We start from the raw sequence: 17,746 nt of genomic DNA, 5'->3' as shown, positions 1-17,746 counted from the left end.
CTCTCTCTCTCTGTGTGGACAAAGAAGAGTAATATCAATTAAGACACTTGCTTTCCATGTTTATTATATTCATGATGGAACAGAGTACCATTAATAAAGACACTTTTGGAATGACAAGCTCAATGGTGGATCAAGCCAATTTTATTGCTTATGTGCACTCGTGTCATAAAGAGAGATCAATGAGATCTAGCCCCCACCCATGGAAGACACATTTAAGTACTCAAACTCCGATAGTTTTTGCAGTGTACTAGATGACCATGATTTACCCCTATCTTCATGAGAGTCCTATAGCTCTTGTATCAGCATGCCTAAGTTAAATTGAAATCTTTCTTCCGATAAGCTAGTTGCATTAACCATTTCTGATAAGGAAAGACTTGCTTAAGACACATGGAGGACAACTCGAAATTCATATATCATGATGGAGACACAAAAAGCTATGCAGGAAGGTTTTGGATGACCAATACGATGTTAAACCGTGTCACCGCGTTATCCATGACAAGTGTTGAGGCTCATCATTCAAAGTATGTACATGTTCGAAATCCTATGAAGTTGGGATGTAAATTGTAACTTACATGGTACTTCTCTTGAGAGGAAATTAGGAACTTCTTGGCCAGCTTGGTACCTAAGAAAAGGGGGAGGCCTCAAGAAACAAGGTGAACAAGAACTTTATTTCCAACAATCTTCTAGGAAAGCTCTCTTGGTCGCAATTTCCAGAGTGCTGCAAGTGTCATCTGGTGTGCAAACAGCACATTTCAACACCTTGCATTGTTCACCTAACATCTAGTTATGCTAGGGCACATCGAGGCAATGAAGATAAATTCTTGGATAATTAGAGACTAGACTCACATTCCCAACGCCACGTAGTTCTGAAATGAAATTAATCAAAAGTTCACAGCAGAATGTCTGCAGTTCTAAAGGATAACCATATTGTCGTAGACAAGCCTCCAATAGCCATGCACCACATCAGATAAAGCCCCATTAAGTTAACCTTGAGTCAGTAGCTCAGATCACTTGCACTGTTGATCTTTTTTCAAAATGTTAGCTGTTGAAATATTGAGGACTTCATCATTTTTTAGAAAACTCTACTTGAGCGTCTGGGAGGACACTCAAGTAGTGCACTCTCATTTTTTAGAACACTCTCCCCTATCCCTGTAGAGAGGGGAGGACTGTCAGTTTCAGCACAAACAAAGTGAAACAACGAAAAAGTGCCCAATTTTCACTCCCTTTCGATGCAACCAAACAAATCAGAGTAGAAGGCAGACAGCCGATGTGTTTCTGCCAACCTTCATGACAAAAACGAAAGCAATCATCAACAGCAAATTGAAAAGAAACACATCAATGAAAACACAGTTTCAAAGGACTTCAGATGGAGTCGTAACATGAACAAGTACCAATAGAGATAAGACAAAGAAAGCCAATAATGGTTGGCATCTTCTTATTCACCTTCTCTTCACCGCAACAAGTGAACTGATGCTACCTAAAGACTAACAAAGAGCAGGAACCTGCTTCATAGTGTCAAACACAAATGAAGCTTTAAAAATGAAGCTTAGCAGCAATTATCATATAAGGTCATGAAACTTATTTTCAAGTTTTCTCTAGCCATGAAACAGATAGGACCAGCCCCCTTGTAAAAAGTTTAGCTTGTGTTATTACAAAAAGGACAAGCAAGAATTAAACTTATCAGCGCGAATCTAAAATCAGACTTTCAGCTTAGGAATCAAATTTGTAGAATCCACTGGAACTTTCATCAAAATTGGAACTCACGCGGTTCCTGTCTCCATTTTTTAAAATAAGACAGCGCATTCCCTCTCAAGCTGACATAATAGAGGTTCTGGAGTTTCTCAAGGCTTCAAAGCCACCGCCAAACCCACTTTTGTGTTCCTGTCCAATGCTTTTGTATCCACCTCTGTGGAAATGGTGAGTGTCGATTTAGGCATGAATTCATGCTGCAGTAGAGCCCCAAGATTGCCATGATTGTTAAGGCGAGCTTTGACAGTCGTAAGAGAGTCAAGCGCATGGGCACAACCAACTGTAAATGTCGTGTTGCTATTCGGCAACCTGTGCAATACTTCTCCTGCTACAGTGGTCTTGATGTCATCAAAATAGTACAAGCATGAAGCCTTCAAGGTTTCCGCCTTATCCGACCTACATATAGATTAGAGATCAAAAAATCAAAAACTTTGGCAGACGGATGTCTTGGGAGGACTACAATGAGTAGAAAGAAGAGAAGCTTACACTAGTAAGGCTGCACTAAAATCAGGCTTGATGAGTCCTACACCAGCATTGTATTTCTTAAATACACCAGAACCAGTGTCAAATGCGACTTCCCCACCCAAAGCAAAACCTTCGCCACCAAAAGCCGCACTCAGCTCCACAACAGGCACCGATGTAAGTCCAACAACAGAGCAAATACCAGCATGCTCATGGCGATACTGAGCCTCCAGCTGAAAAATGTCATATCAATCGTACTGTTACCTCACGATGCAGAAAGCCCTCCTAGTACTCAATTTAACAACCTACACATACCTTCCCAGAGTTATCAGGAACTGTAGCACTCAATATAGTCTTCAAACCACGGGCAAGCTCATCGACCGTGACTGTAGTAGAAACCTGGTTTAAGCAATGTAATAATTTATTTGAACCATCACGAACTTGTTACGAAAGGTTAAAATTCACGACAATTTCTGGCCTTTGTGGAAGCCTCTTACAAATCTGAACTCAACACTATCAACCCCTACATGGCAAAAACCCATTGAATAACCTTCAGTTCTGCACAAAGCTGTGGTGGTTAACTTACAGCAGAATTTGTATCCACTTTGATCTCGGTAGTGACATTCTTGTTCTTGAATTGTGTCAGAATATCACAAGTCAGAAGATCTCCTTTCTTCAGAGAGCTGGAAGTGAAAGACTGCACAAAGAAAAATTACAAAGTTGAAGCCTGCTGATGCTAGATTCATCTGCAATTGGTACATTCATGACCACAGCAAGATGCCAGCTGGCCAAGCAGTGGGAAACCCACCAAAGTAGGAGTAGCACAGATATACACTTGAATATCAAAACCAGTTTTTGAAATCATTTGGAGCTTCAAACCCGTCATATATCTTCAATACTAAAAAGTCGCGAGTGCATAAATCTTCATTATTTATTTCTTCAAGTACTTCATCTCGTACATAAAAGCTTTCAAACAAAAAGCAGCACCAAAGATCATGCACAACGCTCAGAGATTGAACTACTCTCTCAGGGTAGAACAGGGTATGATAGAAAGAGACAAGATTTTGGCCATTTTGGAAACAACTTCTACAATCAAATATACCTAGATGAATCCAAGATAAGCCCAAATTTACCTTTAAAGGAAAGTGCAAGATATAGACTAATGGTAGTCATCCACAAAACAGTATAGCTATCAGCTCCATCATGCATAGTATCAACTAAATACTACGATATCCTCACTAGCATCATCAGTGTCCAATAGTGGATGTAAAACTAGGTACTAATATATGCTCCCATGAACAACTTCTTCAATCAAAACCCATGTCCATCATACACGTACGTATGGCATGGGAAGACTTAGAGAGAGAGAGAGAGAGAGAGAGAGAGAGAGAGAGAGAGAGAGAGAGAGAGAGAGAGCTTGTATATGGACCAATGGACGGATTTTTATGTAATGCGAAGGGTCAAAGCCCCACTTTCAATGCAAAAAGAGAGAGAGAAATGAAATGAGATGAAATTAACGTCTTCAAAAGGCCAAAATGACCTATGAGACCAAAAAGTTACAATCGGTAAATCTGATACCATGTCTGAGTACGGAAATTACAAAGTTACAAAGAACTAACACTAAGACGCTAAGGAAAAAGGAAGGGGGGGGGTTTGTGGGTTCAAATGAAATTTCTCATCGGTCGCTGTCGGATCTCATCGACCTCCTCCATGGTCAGTACTCTGGTTGGGCGTCTTGCATGTCGAGCTAGAGTCATCTGTATCTTCTGTTGCAGCCTTCGTCGGTAGTGGGAGACCCCCCGAGGTCGTGGACGTCTGGATCTGCCAAGTTCCGTGGCTCGATCAATCAGTGTACCTCTAGTACGAGTAGGCTTTGAGATTTGCTGTAATGACTGCTCCGTTGGCTCTCCTCTGGCTGGTGTAAAGAAATTTGTGATTCGTCTCTGAGACCGTCTTTCCTCTGATGTTCTCAGCAAGCTCTCCCTAAGTTTGCGCAGCTCTAGCAGTAACAATCCAAGACACCTCTGATCCTTGTATCTCATGACTCTAGAAAAAGGTCCGAACCCTTCCCTGAACAGGCACTGGGAGCGGCCGCGTATCTCATAGTATGTCGGGCAGTGACATGTGTAGTGCAGCTCTGTCTCTGGCTCTAAGTTGCATAACTGACATATCCTAGCTCCTACCGGCACCCCTCGAAATCGGCCAGTCTCGATTTGGAGCTGATGTGAGGATGTGCATATTTGTCCAATAGCGCATCTTATCCCATGAGATAAGTGTGTGTCCATGTATGCAAGCCTAGTCACAAAGCCGTCCTCTGTGAGTTGGAGAAGATGCTCTCTGTAGAAGGCCATCTTTGTGCCCAACTCCTGTGTCGGCTGTATCCATGTGCTCCTGATATTTAGTTGAATCAGATCCTGACGTATGAGTCTAGTGATCTCTGTTCGTGTGAGAGACAGGGAGGGTGCATCCAGGGAGTATTGAAGCAGAGGTAATCTATCCATCTTGAGACCATGCGACTGAAACCATGTTGTCATTTGTCCATACCAACATGTTGTATGGCCTTGTAGAGCTAGTTGTCGAGATGACTCCAAGGCAAGCCGAGCGTATCTGTCCTTGGGGAGATCCCATAGACCGTGCATAAAAGAAACTGATCTCGTCAACGCCTCCACCACCGGGGGGGGGTGCGGCTAGCTCGGCTCGGATAATCTCATGTGGTACTGAGGCCTTAGCCGGAATCATCCGAGCGATCATAGAGACCAGAGGCCTCTGCATACATCTCCATCCATCTGTGTTGCCACATCTCCCATGGTGGTGTACTAAGGATCCCTATACCTAAACTCCATAGAGCATAGCTGGAGTCACTAGAGTGTCAAAAAGCCAAAGCTTTGTTCGCGGTTCCTGAAACTGAACCTGCGAGCCATACATAAATGTGGGTGCCGACCTCCTGACCCACTGTGGCGTGGTGTTGAACACCATAACCTTGGTTTTCCCCAGATTGACAGACAATCCACTGTCGCGAGCAAATGTATGCAGAGCATCCAAGTGACGCTGCATCCCCTCTGGTGAGTCAAAAATCACCACAATATCATCAGCATATAGTAACAACGAAATCCATGTCCCTGCTAGTTGAGCCCCCCTGTCCCCCTGATGCTCTACATAGTCCAAAAACTCATCCACATACATCCCAAAAAGAGTCGGGGATAGGGGGCATCCCTACTTTACTCCAATATTGGAGGGGACCATGTCCGACATTCCCTCAGTGGTGCGTGCCCGCCCCATCAGTGTCCTGTATAGGCCACAATCCCCCAAATCAGTTCTGTAGGCACACCCATGTCCTGTAATCTGCGTATGAGTTTGGCTCTCGTCACTATGTCAAAAGCTTTGCGGAAATCCACAAAACTACAATAGATCCTCTTGCCATGGTGTCTACCCTCCTCAATAATAGCTTTGAGTGTCAGAATCTGGTCAAGAGTGGAGAAACCTCTCCTAAAACCTGCTTGCCCTGGTGCTCTTATGCCCTCTCGCTCTGCCCATGTACTCGGCTCTTGTTCAAGAATGCATGCATACAGCCTAGCTAATGTGTGACCCATCCATGATGGTGCGATAATTCCTGGGAATCATGGGATCTCCTGACTTGAAAATAGGCACAATCGTGGACATACTCCAAGTCTCAGGGAAGCCTTCATACATGGCTCGATTAAACATCATAGCCAGGAGCTCTGCAAGCATATCCCTGGCATGGCTGAAGTGCTTTGCTACCAAACCATCATGATCATGTGCTCTCCTTGTCTTCATCTTGTCAATAGCTTTCCTTACCCTCTCGGCAATAAAGAAAGAACATGTCTCCCGACATGTCTCTAGTGGGTCCGGTAGAGGTGGTTGTCCTGATGCTGTGTAGAGAGATAAGGCATATTCCCGGATGGTGGTGAATGTTCGTGGAATAGCCTCTATGCTTCGCCCGAGTCCCGACTTATAAATAACTGATACAGATCTTCCTTTAGCTGGGATAAATAAGCCCTCTTCTTTCGTCGCACTAGGCGGGGAAAGATAATTTGTGATTGTCTATGTGTGGTAGTATCCATGAGCACTTCCCTCGGTAACTTGATCCTCATCTCTCTACACTCCTCATCATACCAACTGTTCTGGGGCATTTTTCCAGATCGTCTCCGTGTAGGCTGGTTGTGAGGGTATGCTTCTGATGCTGCATCATGGAGCATCTCTGTCAGTATCTGAGTGAGTTCATCTAGTGGTTGTCCTGGCTCCTGGGTGCATAGCTTCCTGTATATCTCATCCATATACACAGAGTCCGTCTCCCTCATGAAGGTATATCGAATGTGTGTAGGGACCTCTCCTAATGGAGCTGTGCTAAACTGAAACGTCAGGATGAAGGACAAGATAGCATGATCAACTGCTACTCCAACTGGCCTAGTGCCCACCATGAAATCTTGAAAGAATGGAATGAGACTTGGCTGGGCCATAACATAATCCACTATGCTGGCACCATGTCGGTGTGGAAAGCAAGTAAAACCTCCAACTGTCGAAAATCTTTGTAGGCCACTCAAAATGGCCAATCTATGTGCGGTTCCCATTTCTATCAAGTATTTGCCATATTCCGTGTAGTCCTCATCATGTGATAATCTGGATAGACCAATCTCTGTATCGTCCAGCTCCCTAAGCATTTCCTCGGAAGTATCATAAAATATTGTTTGGTGGTGGGCAGTCCTAACATTGAAATCCCCTAGTATGATAATGTCACCATCCTTAGAAAACTCCCATATGTCATTATCCAAAATAGCAAAGGGGGATTGTCCTCTAGGTGATGCATATACTGACGTACTAGGAGGAAAGTAATAGATAGCAATGTAGAGGTATCTCCCCATCTCTGCCCTGAGCCTCACCCACATGTACCTAGCATGCTCATCCTTGCGCGCTATATATCAATGGTTGCAAATCCTCCCTAAATAGAACTGCCACTCCCCCTGAGCCTCGTCCTCGATGCTCCGATCCGGTCTCTTGTCTGCAGGCTGTCTCCCATCTATATCCGTTCACCTGTGGCATGGATTGCCAAGGGGCTTGATGCGTCTCAGAGTAGAAGATGATGTCTCTCCCTGTGAAGCTATCCTCAAAGGCCCCTACATCAAGACGAAGTGAACCGTTACAATTCCACTTTGCCATCTTTAGTGTGGTCCCATAGGTCTCGCACCGTCATGCGGGACGTCACTCCAATATCACCACCTTTCCATCTCTATAAAAAGCAATCTTCCCCTTTTTCCTTGCTGCTCTAATTTTCGGCATTACTTCTTGCATATGAGCAATCTACGAGAGGGTGAGGTCATCTCCAAGAAAGATGTCAGTCTTCTTTAGAGTCGGTCTCTGCTTCAAGAATCCTTCTTCGCTTCCATGGAGGGGAATCGGAGAATGAGTACCCTTTCCTTCGAGGTTTCTCCGTTGCTCCCGTTTTTCTTTGTGCCCACTCTCCAGGCCCTCGTATGCGTCTGCTCGTTGACCCCCACAAGAGTCATGAGTTCTTTCACCTCTTCCTCCACATTATCTTGGTCTCTGAGGCCACATATCCTTACATGTAAGGCCCGCACACGTCTCCTTTGCTCCTCTTCTAGTGTCAAGTTGATGATGGTTGGTGTGGGAGTGGGGGTGGGGTTTATTTCCTTGCCTTTCCCTCTCTTGACAATCTCCATCCATTTTTCGGCCTTTTCTGCTTTTTGTTGGGTCTTTGTGATGACATCTACCCACGAGGTTGTCATTTCTTTTTGTTGCTCCCCACCTTCTTTGATGACCCGCACTTGTTCCTTAATCGTGTTAAGCTCTTCAATTACTGAGGGTTGAAGCTCTCCCTCTTCGAGGACATTCTCCGATCGCACCTCTGCAAGCTCTTTCTTGAGTAGTGTGATTCCCTCATCTTGAGGCTTCACGCAATCCTCGAGTGTATGTATCGTGCTTTCCGGTGCTGCCACGCGCGCGTCGAGTATGTTGATAGTACCTAGGAGGTGGCGGTTGATCATGCTGATGGACTCGCTCAGTTCTTTGCATTTTTGGATGGCATCCTCCACCGGGTCATCTTTGCCATTCTGCTTCCTCATGGTCGGAAGGCCGCCACACGAGAGGGAGAGGGATTTTATTTTATTTTATTTTTTCTCTCTCTACGCGGCTTCTCTCTTTCTCTCTCTACACTCGCAAACCTTCTCTCTCTACTCTTCTTACTCTCTCTCTCTCTCTCTCTCTCTCTCTCTCTCTCTCTCTCTCTCTCTCTCTCTCTCTCTCTCTCTCTCTCTCTCTATACGCTTGAAAAACCTTTTTTATTTATTTTTATTTTTCTCTTTCTCTCTCTATGCTTTTCTGCTTCTCTCTCTACGCTGGTTTCGTTACTTCCATTCTCTCTCTACGCTCGGACAGCAAGGGGAGGCGGGGGGGAGAGCGCGTCAGCCGGGGGGGGGGGGGGGGGGGGGGGGGGGAGAGGCCTCTGTTGTAGAGTGCGAGCCACCTCCCTGCTTCTATCTGGCGCCGCTCCAGCCTTCTCTGCCTCTGCTGCAGCGCGCGAGCCAGCCCCTGCTTCTATTTGGCGCCGCTCCAGCCTTCCGCGACCTACCTCTGCCTCTGATGTCCTTCCAGCACTGCCTCTGCCGAGAGAGAGAGAGAGAGAGGGGCAGCGCGCGAGCAAGGGAGTAGAGAGCAAAGCGAGCGCGGGGGGGGGGGGGGGGGGGGGGGGGGGGGGGGGTACAGAGCAGGGGCAGCGAGAGAGAGAGAGAGAGAGAGAGAGAGAGAGAGAGAGAGAGAGAGAGAGAGAGAGAGAGAGAGAGAGAGAGAGAGAGAGGGGGGGGGGGGGGGGGGGGGGGGGGGAGAAAGAAAGAAAGAAAGCCTTTTAACGTCTATGTGAGGCTGAAGTCGGCCAATGAGACAAATCAACTATACATGCGTGTATGTCCCCTGTCTATCGGAACAGACAAAATAGTATAAACTGGTACATAATAAAAGAGAGAAGGACGCCTGGTGGGTGATGAAATCTATGGGGATGGGTGGAGCTCAAGTACTAGGGATATGTGCATGTCTATATGCTGAGGGTAGTACAACCATATGCAAATGCATCAATCTAGCTAGCTCCATCCTGTGCTAATGGGGGGGTGTAAAATATAGTAAATAGGAGGGTCGGGAGTAAGGGCTGCCCTGATGAACGCCTCTAGGTGAGCCATCATTTGGGCTCGTCTCTCCTCAGTAGCTCGATGTGCTCAAGTCCGGATCTCCTCGATCTGTCTGCGGTGGAGTCGTAATGAGAGAGAGAGAGTCTCTGTGATGTGTGTGTGTGTGCACCCGTATGCACAGATCTTCCAACAAAAAGACGCTCACTTCTCTATTGCATCTAATCACTTCAATAAAGAGATGACTAAGAGGGCACTGATGGTGGCAACCTAGGGCTATTGTGCAAGGGTGTTCCACTCCTAGTCTAGTCTCTCTTTCCTGTGTTCCTTTGGTTCAATTTTTTGCAGTACATGTAGATGCTCTTTCATGAAACATAATCCACAATGCATATCTGCGCGCATGTTCTAGCGACAGCCTCAGCCCTCAACTCTTATTTACTTAGATCTTACTTCTCTCTTACCTTGAAAAGATGTAGCCCATGCTACATTTTCCTATCAAGACGTCCTTCAATATGCTCAACATAATCCAATTTCAAAAAGCTAAGCACCACATGTCAAGGGATCAAACTATTATTATTGGACATTTTCCATATCCTTAGGGAAATGACTTGTGTAAACCGGGAAGCTATTTGCTTATTTATCCAGCAGGTCTACAAGGCAGTTCTCTCCCGCCCAACTCTCAGCCCTGCAACCTAAAGTTGCACCCTTAACACCTTCCAACTCTTATCCACTTGAATCTAACCTCACTTACCTTTACAATCTACAGGAAAGACAGATCCACAATTATGAACCGATACATGATACTACAGTGTACATAGAAGACAACCATTAATACTGCGACAGCAAACCTGCATGAATCTGCAAACATTACCCCCCCATCAAAAAAAAAAAAAAACTACGCAGATAATATATCAGTCAAACAAATCTTTACCAATCAACTTCCTCTTCGCTTCATTAAGTGTACACTGAAAACTACGATTCACAACAAATCCCTAGGCGGTAGGAATTGCACTCTGGAACTTCAATGTTTGCAGTAAAACCTTCACTCCTTACGATGAGGAACCTTAATAGAAAAGCAGACATCAACAGTATGAGTAGAACAATGACTATTATGACTAGCAACTTCTAATCTAAATCATAATGAGTGCTTGCAATTGAAGTTCAAACACAAGCAGTGACCTATTACAAGACCCTACAAGTTCAACCTATCCACTATCCTTGTCAACAATGCACAGCTTCCCAAACTATTAGTCCACAATTGTACATTTTAATAGCTTCACTGCCTATCCATGGAAGAAGAAGCACAAATTCACGATGAATGCAGCATGAAAACCATCAGCCCAAAAAAGAAAACTTGAGATAATCATCAGATGAAACACTGACCACGTAAATTTGCATCACAATCACTTTGATAGAAACTGATGCCAAGAAACTTGAGATAATCATCAGATGAAACACTGACCACGTAATTTTGAATCACAATCACTTTGATAGAAACTGATGCCAGTAACCTAACCACACGGATCTTTCAAAAAAAATGGCAAATTAACAACGCACAAGTGGACATGCAACCACCTTCAAACCTTGAATAATTCGCAAAGGCACTCACAACAACTTGATTATACCTTCATACAAGCCTAGATAAACACAAAGTTCAACAAAAATGATCATACTATTCCAGACTCGGTTTCTGTTGTAATCACTAGTTTCTGGTCTTGCAGGTAATCCTTCGTCAGCAAATCTGGTAAAATATGATGCACCACTTTAGACTACATGGCCTGCTGTAATCGACGATACAGAGAAGAAAATGCTAGAAAATCAAAAAAGAAGCTACAAATTGACAGGCATTGATGAAGAGCTGATATTTGAGCTTAAATCAGGGAAGAGACCCTTTGCTTTCTTGCCAATATCGGAAAATAGCCCAGGTCCTTTTCCCATATCTGTATCTGTACAACATCAGCAAACAACACAACAGCACACATGTCACTTGACCAACTTCCAACAAATGCATGACTGCTTAGAGCTTCCATCCATAAGTTGAGGTGGAGTTGCAGATTATTTCCTGTGGTAGATGAACACCGGCTAAGGAAACTAACTAACATCCGCCTGATTGAGAAACTTAACACTCGAATATGTAATGAGCACCACCAGGCCTTCTAAAGAGAATTTAAGCTCAAAACGAGTAAAAGGACATCCTTGATATGAAGAACTCTTAACATCAATGTGAACTTTACGCCAGGCACAAATGATTATTGATGAACAATGTCATGGGCGTTTGAAATGCAGGATATCACACTACAAACTATAATGCTTCCAAGTCTTTTAACCACAGATTCAGAGCTCTCTCTCTCTCTCTCTCTCTCTCTCTCTCTCACATAACCATGTCGATTCCAGCAGCACAGCGCTCTCTCTCTCTCTCTCTCTCTCTCTCTCTCTCTCACACACACATAACCATGTCGATTCCAACAGCACAGCAGAGATGCGCTATCAGCACAAAAAAGAGCTCAACACCCATCGAAGACACACCTGTACGAGAAAGCCGATCAGCTGCTGATGATGATGCTCCTCGCTCGTTGCAAAAGTAGAGACCGAGAGCGAAGAGTGCAAAATATATGGCACTCACTACCCTGTCAGTCAACAAGTAACAAATGCGTTTTTTGTTGGACAACCCTAGGTAATAGCCAATTTCCAATTTCCAATTTCCAATTTCTGTCCGTTTTAACCCTAATGTGTGGAAAAAACTTGTTTCCAAATTTGAAATCTTTTGCACGAATTTTTTGGAGAGTAGACCTTTTGTGAGACGAGACGAGGTGCGATCCTAGAGGCGTGATCTTCATGACACGATGTCATGCAGCTCCGCTCCCATGCAAAGAAAGACGCCAGAAAAATGCACATTAAGTTTGTTTGAAACTTATATGATTAATGAACAGTGATGAAGGGTTGGTTACAGATCGAGTTCAATGATGAATGTATGTCAAATGCGGTTGAAATGGCCAAAACATGCCTTAATGATTCTAAAAAGTGTTATGCTTGAAGTGAACACGGATGGGGTATTGTGCCCTAGAACTGCAGTGCTCGATGTGCTCTATCAGCCTGTCTTTACGGCTCGTCGAGATTGGAGCTACGATGAAGAAGTTATGGCAGTTTAATGCCAGATTGGGCAACAGTAGCTGACGGAACAAAAATGAAATGAATGTATCGGGCAAAGTGCTCACTTTGTGGAGCGCGTCGGTCTTTTTAGATCAGTGAGATCGGAGTTCCGGTTACCAAGATATTGGCCGGTAAATATTCACCGGAGGCCAGCTCTGTACCACTCTAGTCCGCTCGGTCAATGAGCTGCAGCCGAGATTTTGGAATGCAAAAGACGGTACTACAATAGTCTACATGTACGTCAAATGTGGTGTACTTCTCGTAAAAGTACAAAAAGTGCTTGAAGAGCTTCGTGTTTGAAATGTGATCACTTGGAATGCATTGACTGCGGGATCTATCCCAAGGTGAGAGAATCCTTGATGAGATTGTTGGACCGGCTACTAAAGAAAGTTGTTGAGCCTGGTAAGGCCTTTGCCGATATATATGCCAAATGTGGTGCCCTACAAGGACATAAAACCCTCCAAGCCCAAAGCTTTAAACCGGCCACCCAAGGCCATAAGCAACCAAGAAAAGAAAAGCCGCCCAATAAATTAAAGGGAACCAAGTATGAAGCTAATAAAAAAAACCATGGCGTTCAACAGCAGTAGGCGATGGCGCTAGAGGAAGGTCCACTCGCGCTGGCTCGTAGGATGCTCGGTTGAGCTCGCTCCAGAAGCGAAAAATGCTCAGTTGGGCATCGTGCATCTTTTCGGCACCGGTCCCGCCGCAACCGGCGCTGCTCAATCACGGCCTTGCCACGTCACAAGGGGGAGGACCCATTAGTGTTAACTCTCACGGCTCACGGACACCCTATCACCTACGACGGACGTTGTAACCTACGACGGACACTGTATTATTTATTTGGTAGAGTCAGGTACTGGGCTTGTCGGTCCAATAGGACAAGGGTAAGAGTGATCACCGATGAGAGGCGCACTCTAACTGGAACATTCAAGGGATTAGTTGGCTAAGCATGGGCGCCCAAGTGTGAATGGGATGAGCTCATATAAAAGTCAACTAAACCTAAAATTCACTCATTCTCTCATTTGTGCAATAGAAGAGTGCTCTTGCTCCATCTCCATCTCCATCTTCTTCTTCTTCACCTCCTTGTGTGTGTGTGTGTGTGTGTGTGTGTATATGAGAGAGAGAGAGAGAGAGAGTGTGTGGGCGATCGAGCATTACCAATCACGCAACGGTGAAGCGGTTGAGCGCGGTGTAGCGGCGTCTCTTTCTTATTTGCGGCGAGGAATCCTCCACGAAGCAAGCGTAGAGCGGTGAGTGACACAACATCGCTTTCTTTGAGCTTACTAGTTTAGGCTTGTTGTGTGCTTGGAGCCATTTGTGGCTCGCACACGGTGTATCAGTAAGTTCCTTGCATTGACATGTGCGACATACGCGCACGTTTTTGGTGCCACTACTAGGGAATGTCGTGCATTAAGCTCGAGTAGCACTCTATGCTTCTCCGTGGTGCAATTTCAATCATAGGAAAGGTAGGGAAGGTGTGTGTGTGTGTGTTGAGAAGAGGGATTTGGTGTTATATTGTGAGTTTTTTTTGTTAATGGAGTTTTCAAAGGTATTGTGTTTATTCTCTGTGTATTAAGGTAGTTAGTTTTCTTTGTTAATAAAGATTTCAAAGGTACTATGTTTATTCTCTGTGTATTAAGGTAGTTAGTTTTCTGTGTACAGTAAGTAGGAAGTAGATTAGTGAGAGTTAATAGAGTGTTAGTGTGTAAGAGTAAGTGTATTAGTTCGAAGTAGGTAGATAGAGTGTGTGTGTGCTCTCGCGCAGGCCGCGGCGACCTTATCCTTTATAATATATATATTTTTTTTTTTTAAAAAAAAAAAAATTAAAGGTAGGACCGAGATCGGGAATATCTCCCAGACCCAAGCCCAAGCTCACGCTCAGGCCTAGGCCTCGGCCGCCTTTAAAAAAAACGAATTTTAGTTTCACAGGTAGCTAAAAATCGATTTTTTGAGGACCAATGGAACGTCAGATGCCCGAAAATTGTGTTGTAAAGCACACAGCGACCCTCTAAGTGATACGCTCGTTTCGAGCTATCACACACTTTAATCAAAAAATTTAAACATTAAAAAACATTCAAAAAAAACATCAAAAACAAGAAAAAATCAAGTAGAAAACGGGGTGCAAAACACCCACAAAACAAAGCAAGTAACCTTTGAGGGTACTTGCCGACACTTGTAGGGCACCCAAAGCACATGTATCTACGCTCTGGTCGTGTGCTAGAGTCCGAACAACTAGCTAGTGCTTCGATTTACGGGGGTACTCACTATCCTTCCACGCTAGGGTCTACGCCCTCGGCGGGGACCCAAGGTAGTGCAACCCAAGACCCAAATATAGCGGATAGCGACTCTTCCTCTGACTACGATATTATGGAAGAGCATCTTACACAAAGCCCCGGGGGAACAAATGAAACCGTGCCTAGCTTGGCCCAACAACCTAAAACTAGTGTTTTTAGCCGTTTGATGGAAACTTTTAGTAGAGCTACACGCTCTGAACCTACGGCTAGTGAAGTAAACGAAGGGGATGGGGAAGTAGGGAGTGTGTGGCGATCGAGCATTACGAAGGCACGACGGGCGGTGAAGCGGTTGAGCGCGCTTAGCGGCGTCTCTTTCTATTTGCGGCGAGGAATCCTCCACGAAGCAAGCGTAGAGCGGTGAGTGACACAACATCGCTTTCTTTGAGCTTACTAGTTTAGGCTTGTTGTGTGCTTGGAGCCATTTGTGGCTCGCACACGGTGTATCAGTAAGTTCCTTGCATTGACATGTGCGACATACGCGCAATTTTTGGCGCCACTGCCGGGGAATGCCATAGTTAAGCTCGAGTAGCACTCTGTGCTTCTCCGTGGTGCAATTTCTATTGTAGGAAAGGTAAGGAGGAGTGGTGTGAGTGTGTGTGTGTGTGTGTTGAGAAGAGGGATTTGTGTTATACTGTGTGTTTTTTTTGTTAATGGAGTTTTCAAAGGTATTGTGTTTATTCTCTGTGTATTAAGGTAGTTAGTTTTCTTTGTTAATAGAGATTTCAAAGGTTCTGTGTTTATTCTCTGTGTATTAAGGTAGTTAGTTTTCTGTGTACAGTAAGTAGGAAGTAGATTAGTGAGAGTTAATAGAGTGTGTTGTGTGTAAAGTAGGTGTATTAGTTCGAAGTAGGTAGATAGAGTGTGTGTGTGCTCTCGCGCAGGCCGTGCGGCCTTATCCTTTAAATAATAATAATAATAAAAAATTAAAGGTAGGACCGGGATCGGGAATATCTCCCAGACCCAAGCCCAAGCTCACGCTCAGGCCTAGGCCTCAATCGCCTTTTAAAAACGAATTTTAGTTTCACAGGTAGCTAAAAAATCGATTTTTTGAGGACCAACGGAACGTCAGATGCCCGAAAATTGTGTTGTAAAGCACACAGCGACCCTTTAAGTGATACGCTCGTTTCGAGCTATCACACACTTCAATAAAAAAAATCAAACATTCAAAAAACATCAAAAACAAGAAAAAACAAGTAGAAAACGGGGTGCAAAACACCCACAAAACAAAGCAAGTAACCTTTGAGGGTACTTGCCGACACTTGTAGGGCAACCAAAGCACATGTATCTACGCTCTGGTCGTGTGCTAGAGTCCGAACAACTAGCTAGTGCTTCGATTTACGGGGGTACTCACTATCCTTCCACGCTAGGGTCTACGCCCTCGGCGGGGACCCAAGGTAGTGCAACCAAGACCCAAATATAGCGGCTAGGACTCTTCCTCTGACTACGATATTATGGAAGAGCATCTTACACAAAGCCCGGGGGAACAAATGAAACCGTGCCTAGCAGGGCCCAACAACCTGAAACTAGTGTTTTTAGCCGTTTGATGGAAACTTTTAGTAGAGCTACACGCTCTGAACCTACGGCTAGTGAAGTAAACGAAGGGGGTGGGGAAGTAGAATCACCATTCACATCTCCTGTAGACCCCACACTCCCTCAGAGTGTCCACGTGGACATTCTACCTACCTCATTTAATGAGGGCCCTACCGAGCTACCACCTTCCAAAGTCGCTCTAAGGTAGCGGTGACTAAAAGTCAAAACACGGGAAGCAACATTGCATCCACCTCACGGCAACCCTCTAGTACACCAAGTTTGGACGGGGTATTTCTCAATGAAAATTGGGAATATGACCTACACACGGAGACTTTGACCGACCTATACATGGGCTACACATACCATGTGGGTTGGTTAGAAGTTGTACAATCCACATCTAGTGCCACTAGTCTAGAGGAACAACAACACATGATCTGCAATGTCATCCATAGGATTATCCATTGGAGAGGCAAAATCGAGGAATAAACATACCTTCGACAGGTCCTATGAGATTTTTAGACACGGGCAAAGGGAAACAACCCACTCTATCACAAATGGAGACTCCCCCAGTGAGTCCATCGATCCCCATATGTTGTTTCTTGCAATGCATGTGGAAGGTATGGTCATCAAGCTAAGGATTGCATAGTATTTAAGCGCGCGATGACCAATAAACCAACCTTAGCATGGACAGACACACCTCAAGTGCCTGCCTTGATGCCGACCCACCTCTTGAACAAACATCACAACATATGGTCCCTAGGGCCCAAAATGTTGTTCAAACAACACCCTTACCACCTCCAATGCTAGCACCGCAACCACCACATCCGACAATCACTCCTGTGAATCAAGTGGGTTGTTAATCATCTATTGCTTGTTGGGAAGGCAGTGAGGAAGATATAGATCCTAATATTGCCTATGGGATGGATGTGCTTGAAGAAAGTCCACAATACTACATGGAGGACTATTGGGGACAAGTCAAACTTGTATATCAAGTAGTTGCTCTTGCGGCAAGAGGCCAAAATATCAATTACGCTGCTAAGAGACCACCTCTTCAATGCTATGAGTGTGGAGTTCCACATCGTGTAGCCGAGTGTCCTATTAGGCTACAAAAGAACGCCACACTTATGCAAACCAATCAAGCGAGCACACTACAATGCCGATACTCATGTGTAATCGATGTGGCATAGATCATTTGATTGCCCAATGTCCAAATAATCAAATGCACCGAAGATCACGCCATTAAACTTGATTGAAGTTACCGAGGAGCCATCACAAGTACACCCGTGGTACCAGTAAACGTACTCACACGATCGATGCGCCAAAAACAAAATTATATTCTGAGGAAAGAGACACGGCATCAATTGCCCAATCTCAGAAAAAGAAGAAAAAACACGAAGAAAGAGATCGCAA

General features: G+C 44.7%; 1 protein-coding gene across 1 annotated transcript; it reads right to left on the bottom strand.

The window, feature by feature from the left end:
* Positions 1-1,402: 1,402 nt before the first annotated feature.
* LOC147428937 (mitochondrial outer membrane protein porin of 36 kDa-like) lies at positions 1,403-12,035 on the bottom strand. The gene is made up of 7 exons (XM_086496101.1): positions 11,889-12,035; positions 11,252-11,308; positions 11,036-11,103; positions 2,798-2,908; positions 2,527-2,610; positions 2,236-2,444; positions 1,403-2,145 (listed from the first exon to the last, which is right to left on the bottom strand). The coding sequence occupies exons 2-7, from the start codon at positions 11,298-11,300 to the stop codon at positions 1,842-1,844; spliced, it is 825 nt and encodes a 274-aa protein (XP_086352227.1). The 5' UTR covers positions 11,301-11,308; positions 11,889-12,035; the 3' UTR covers positions 1,403-1,841.
* Positions 12,036-17,746: the final 5,711 nt, after the last annotated feature.

The sequence above is a fragment of the Adiantum capillus-veneris genome, chromosome 22, assembly GCF_014529385.1.
Source record: "Adiantum capillus-veneris isolate H3 chromosome 22, ASM1452938v2, whole genome shotgun sequence".
NCBI lineage: Eukaryota > Viridiplantae > Streptophyta > Polypodiopsida > Polypodiales > Pteridaceae > Adiantum > Adiantum capillus-veneris.
Note: the sequence above shows the minus strand (reverse complement) of the source record. Positions and strands in the feature narration are given on the sequence as shown.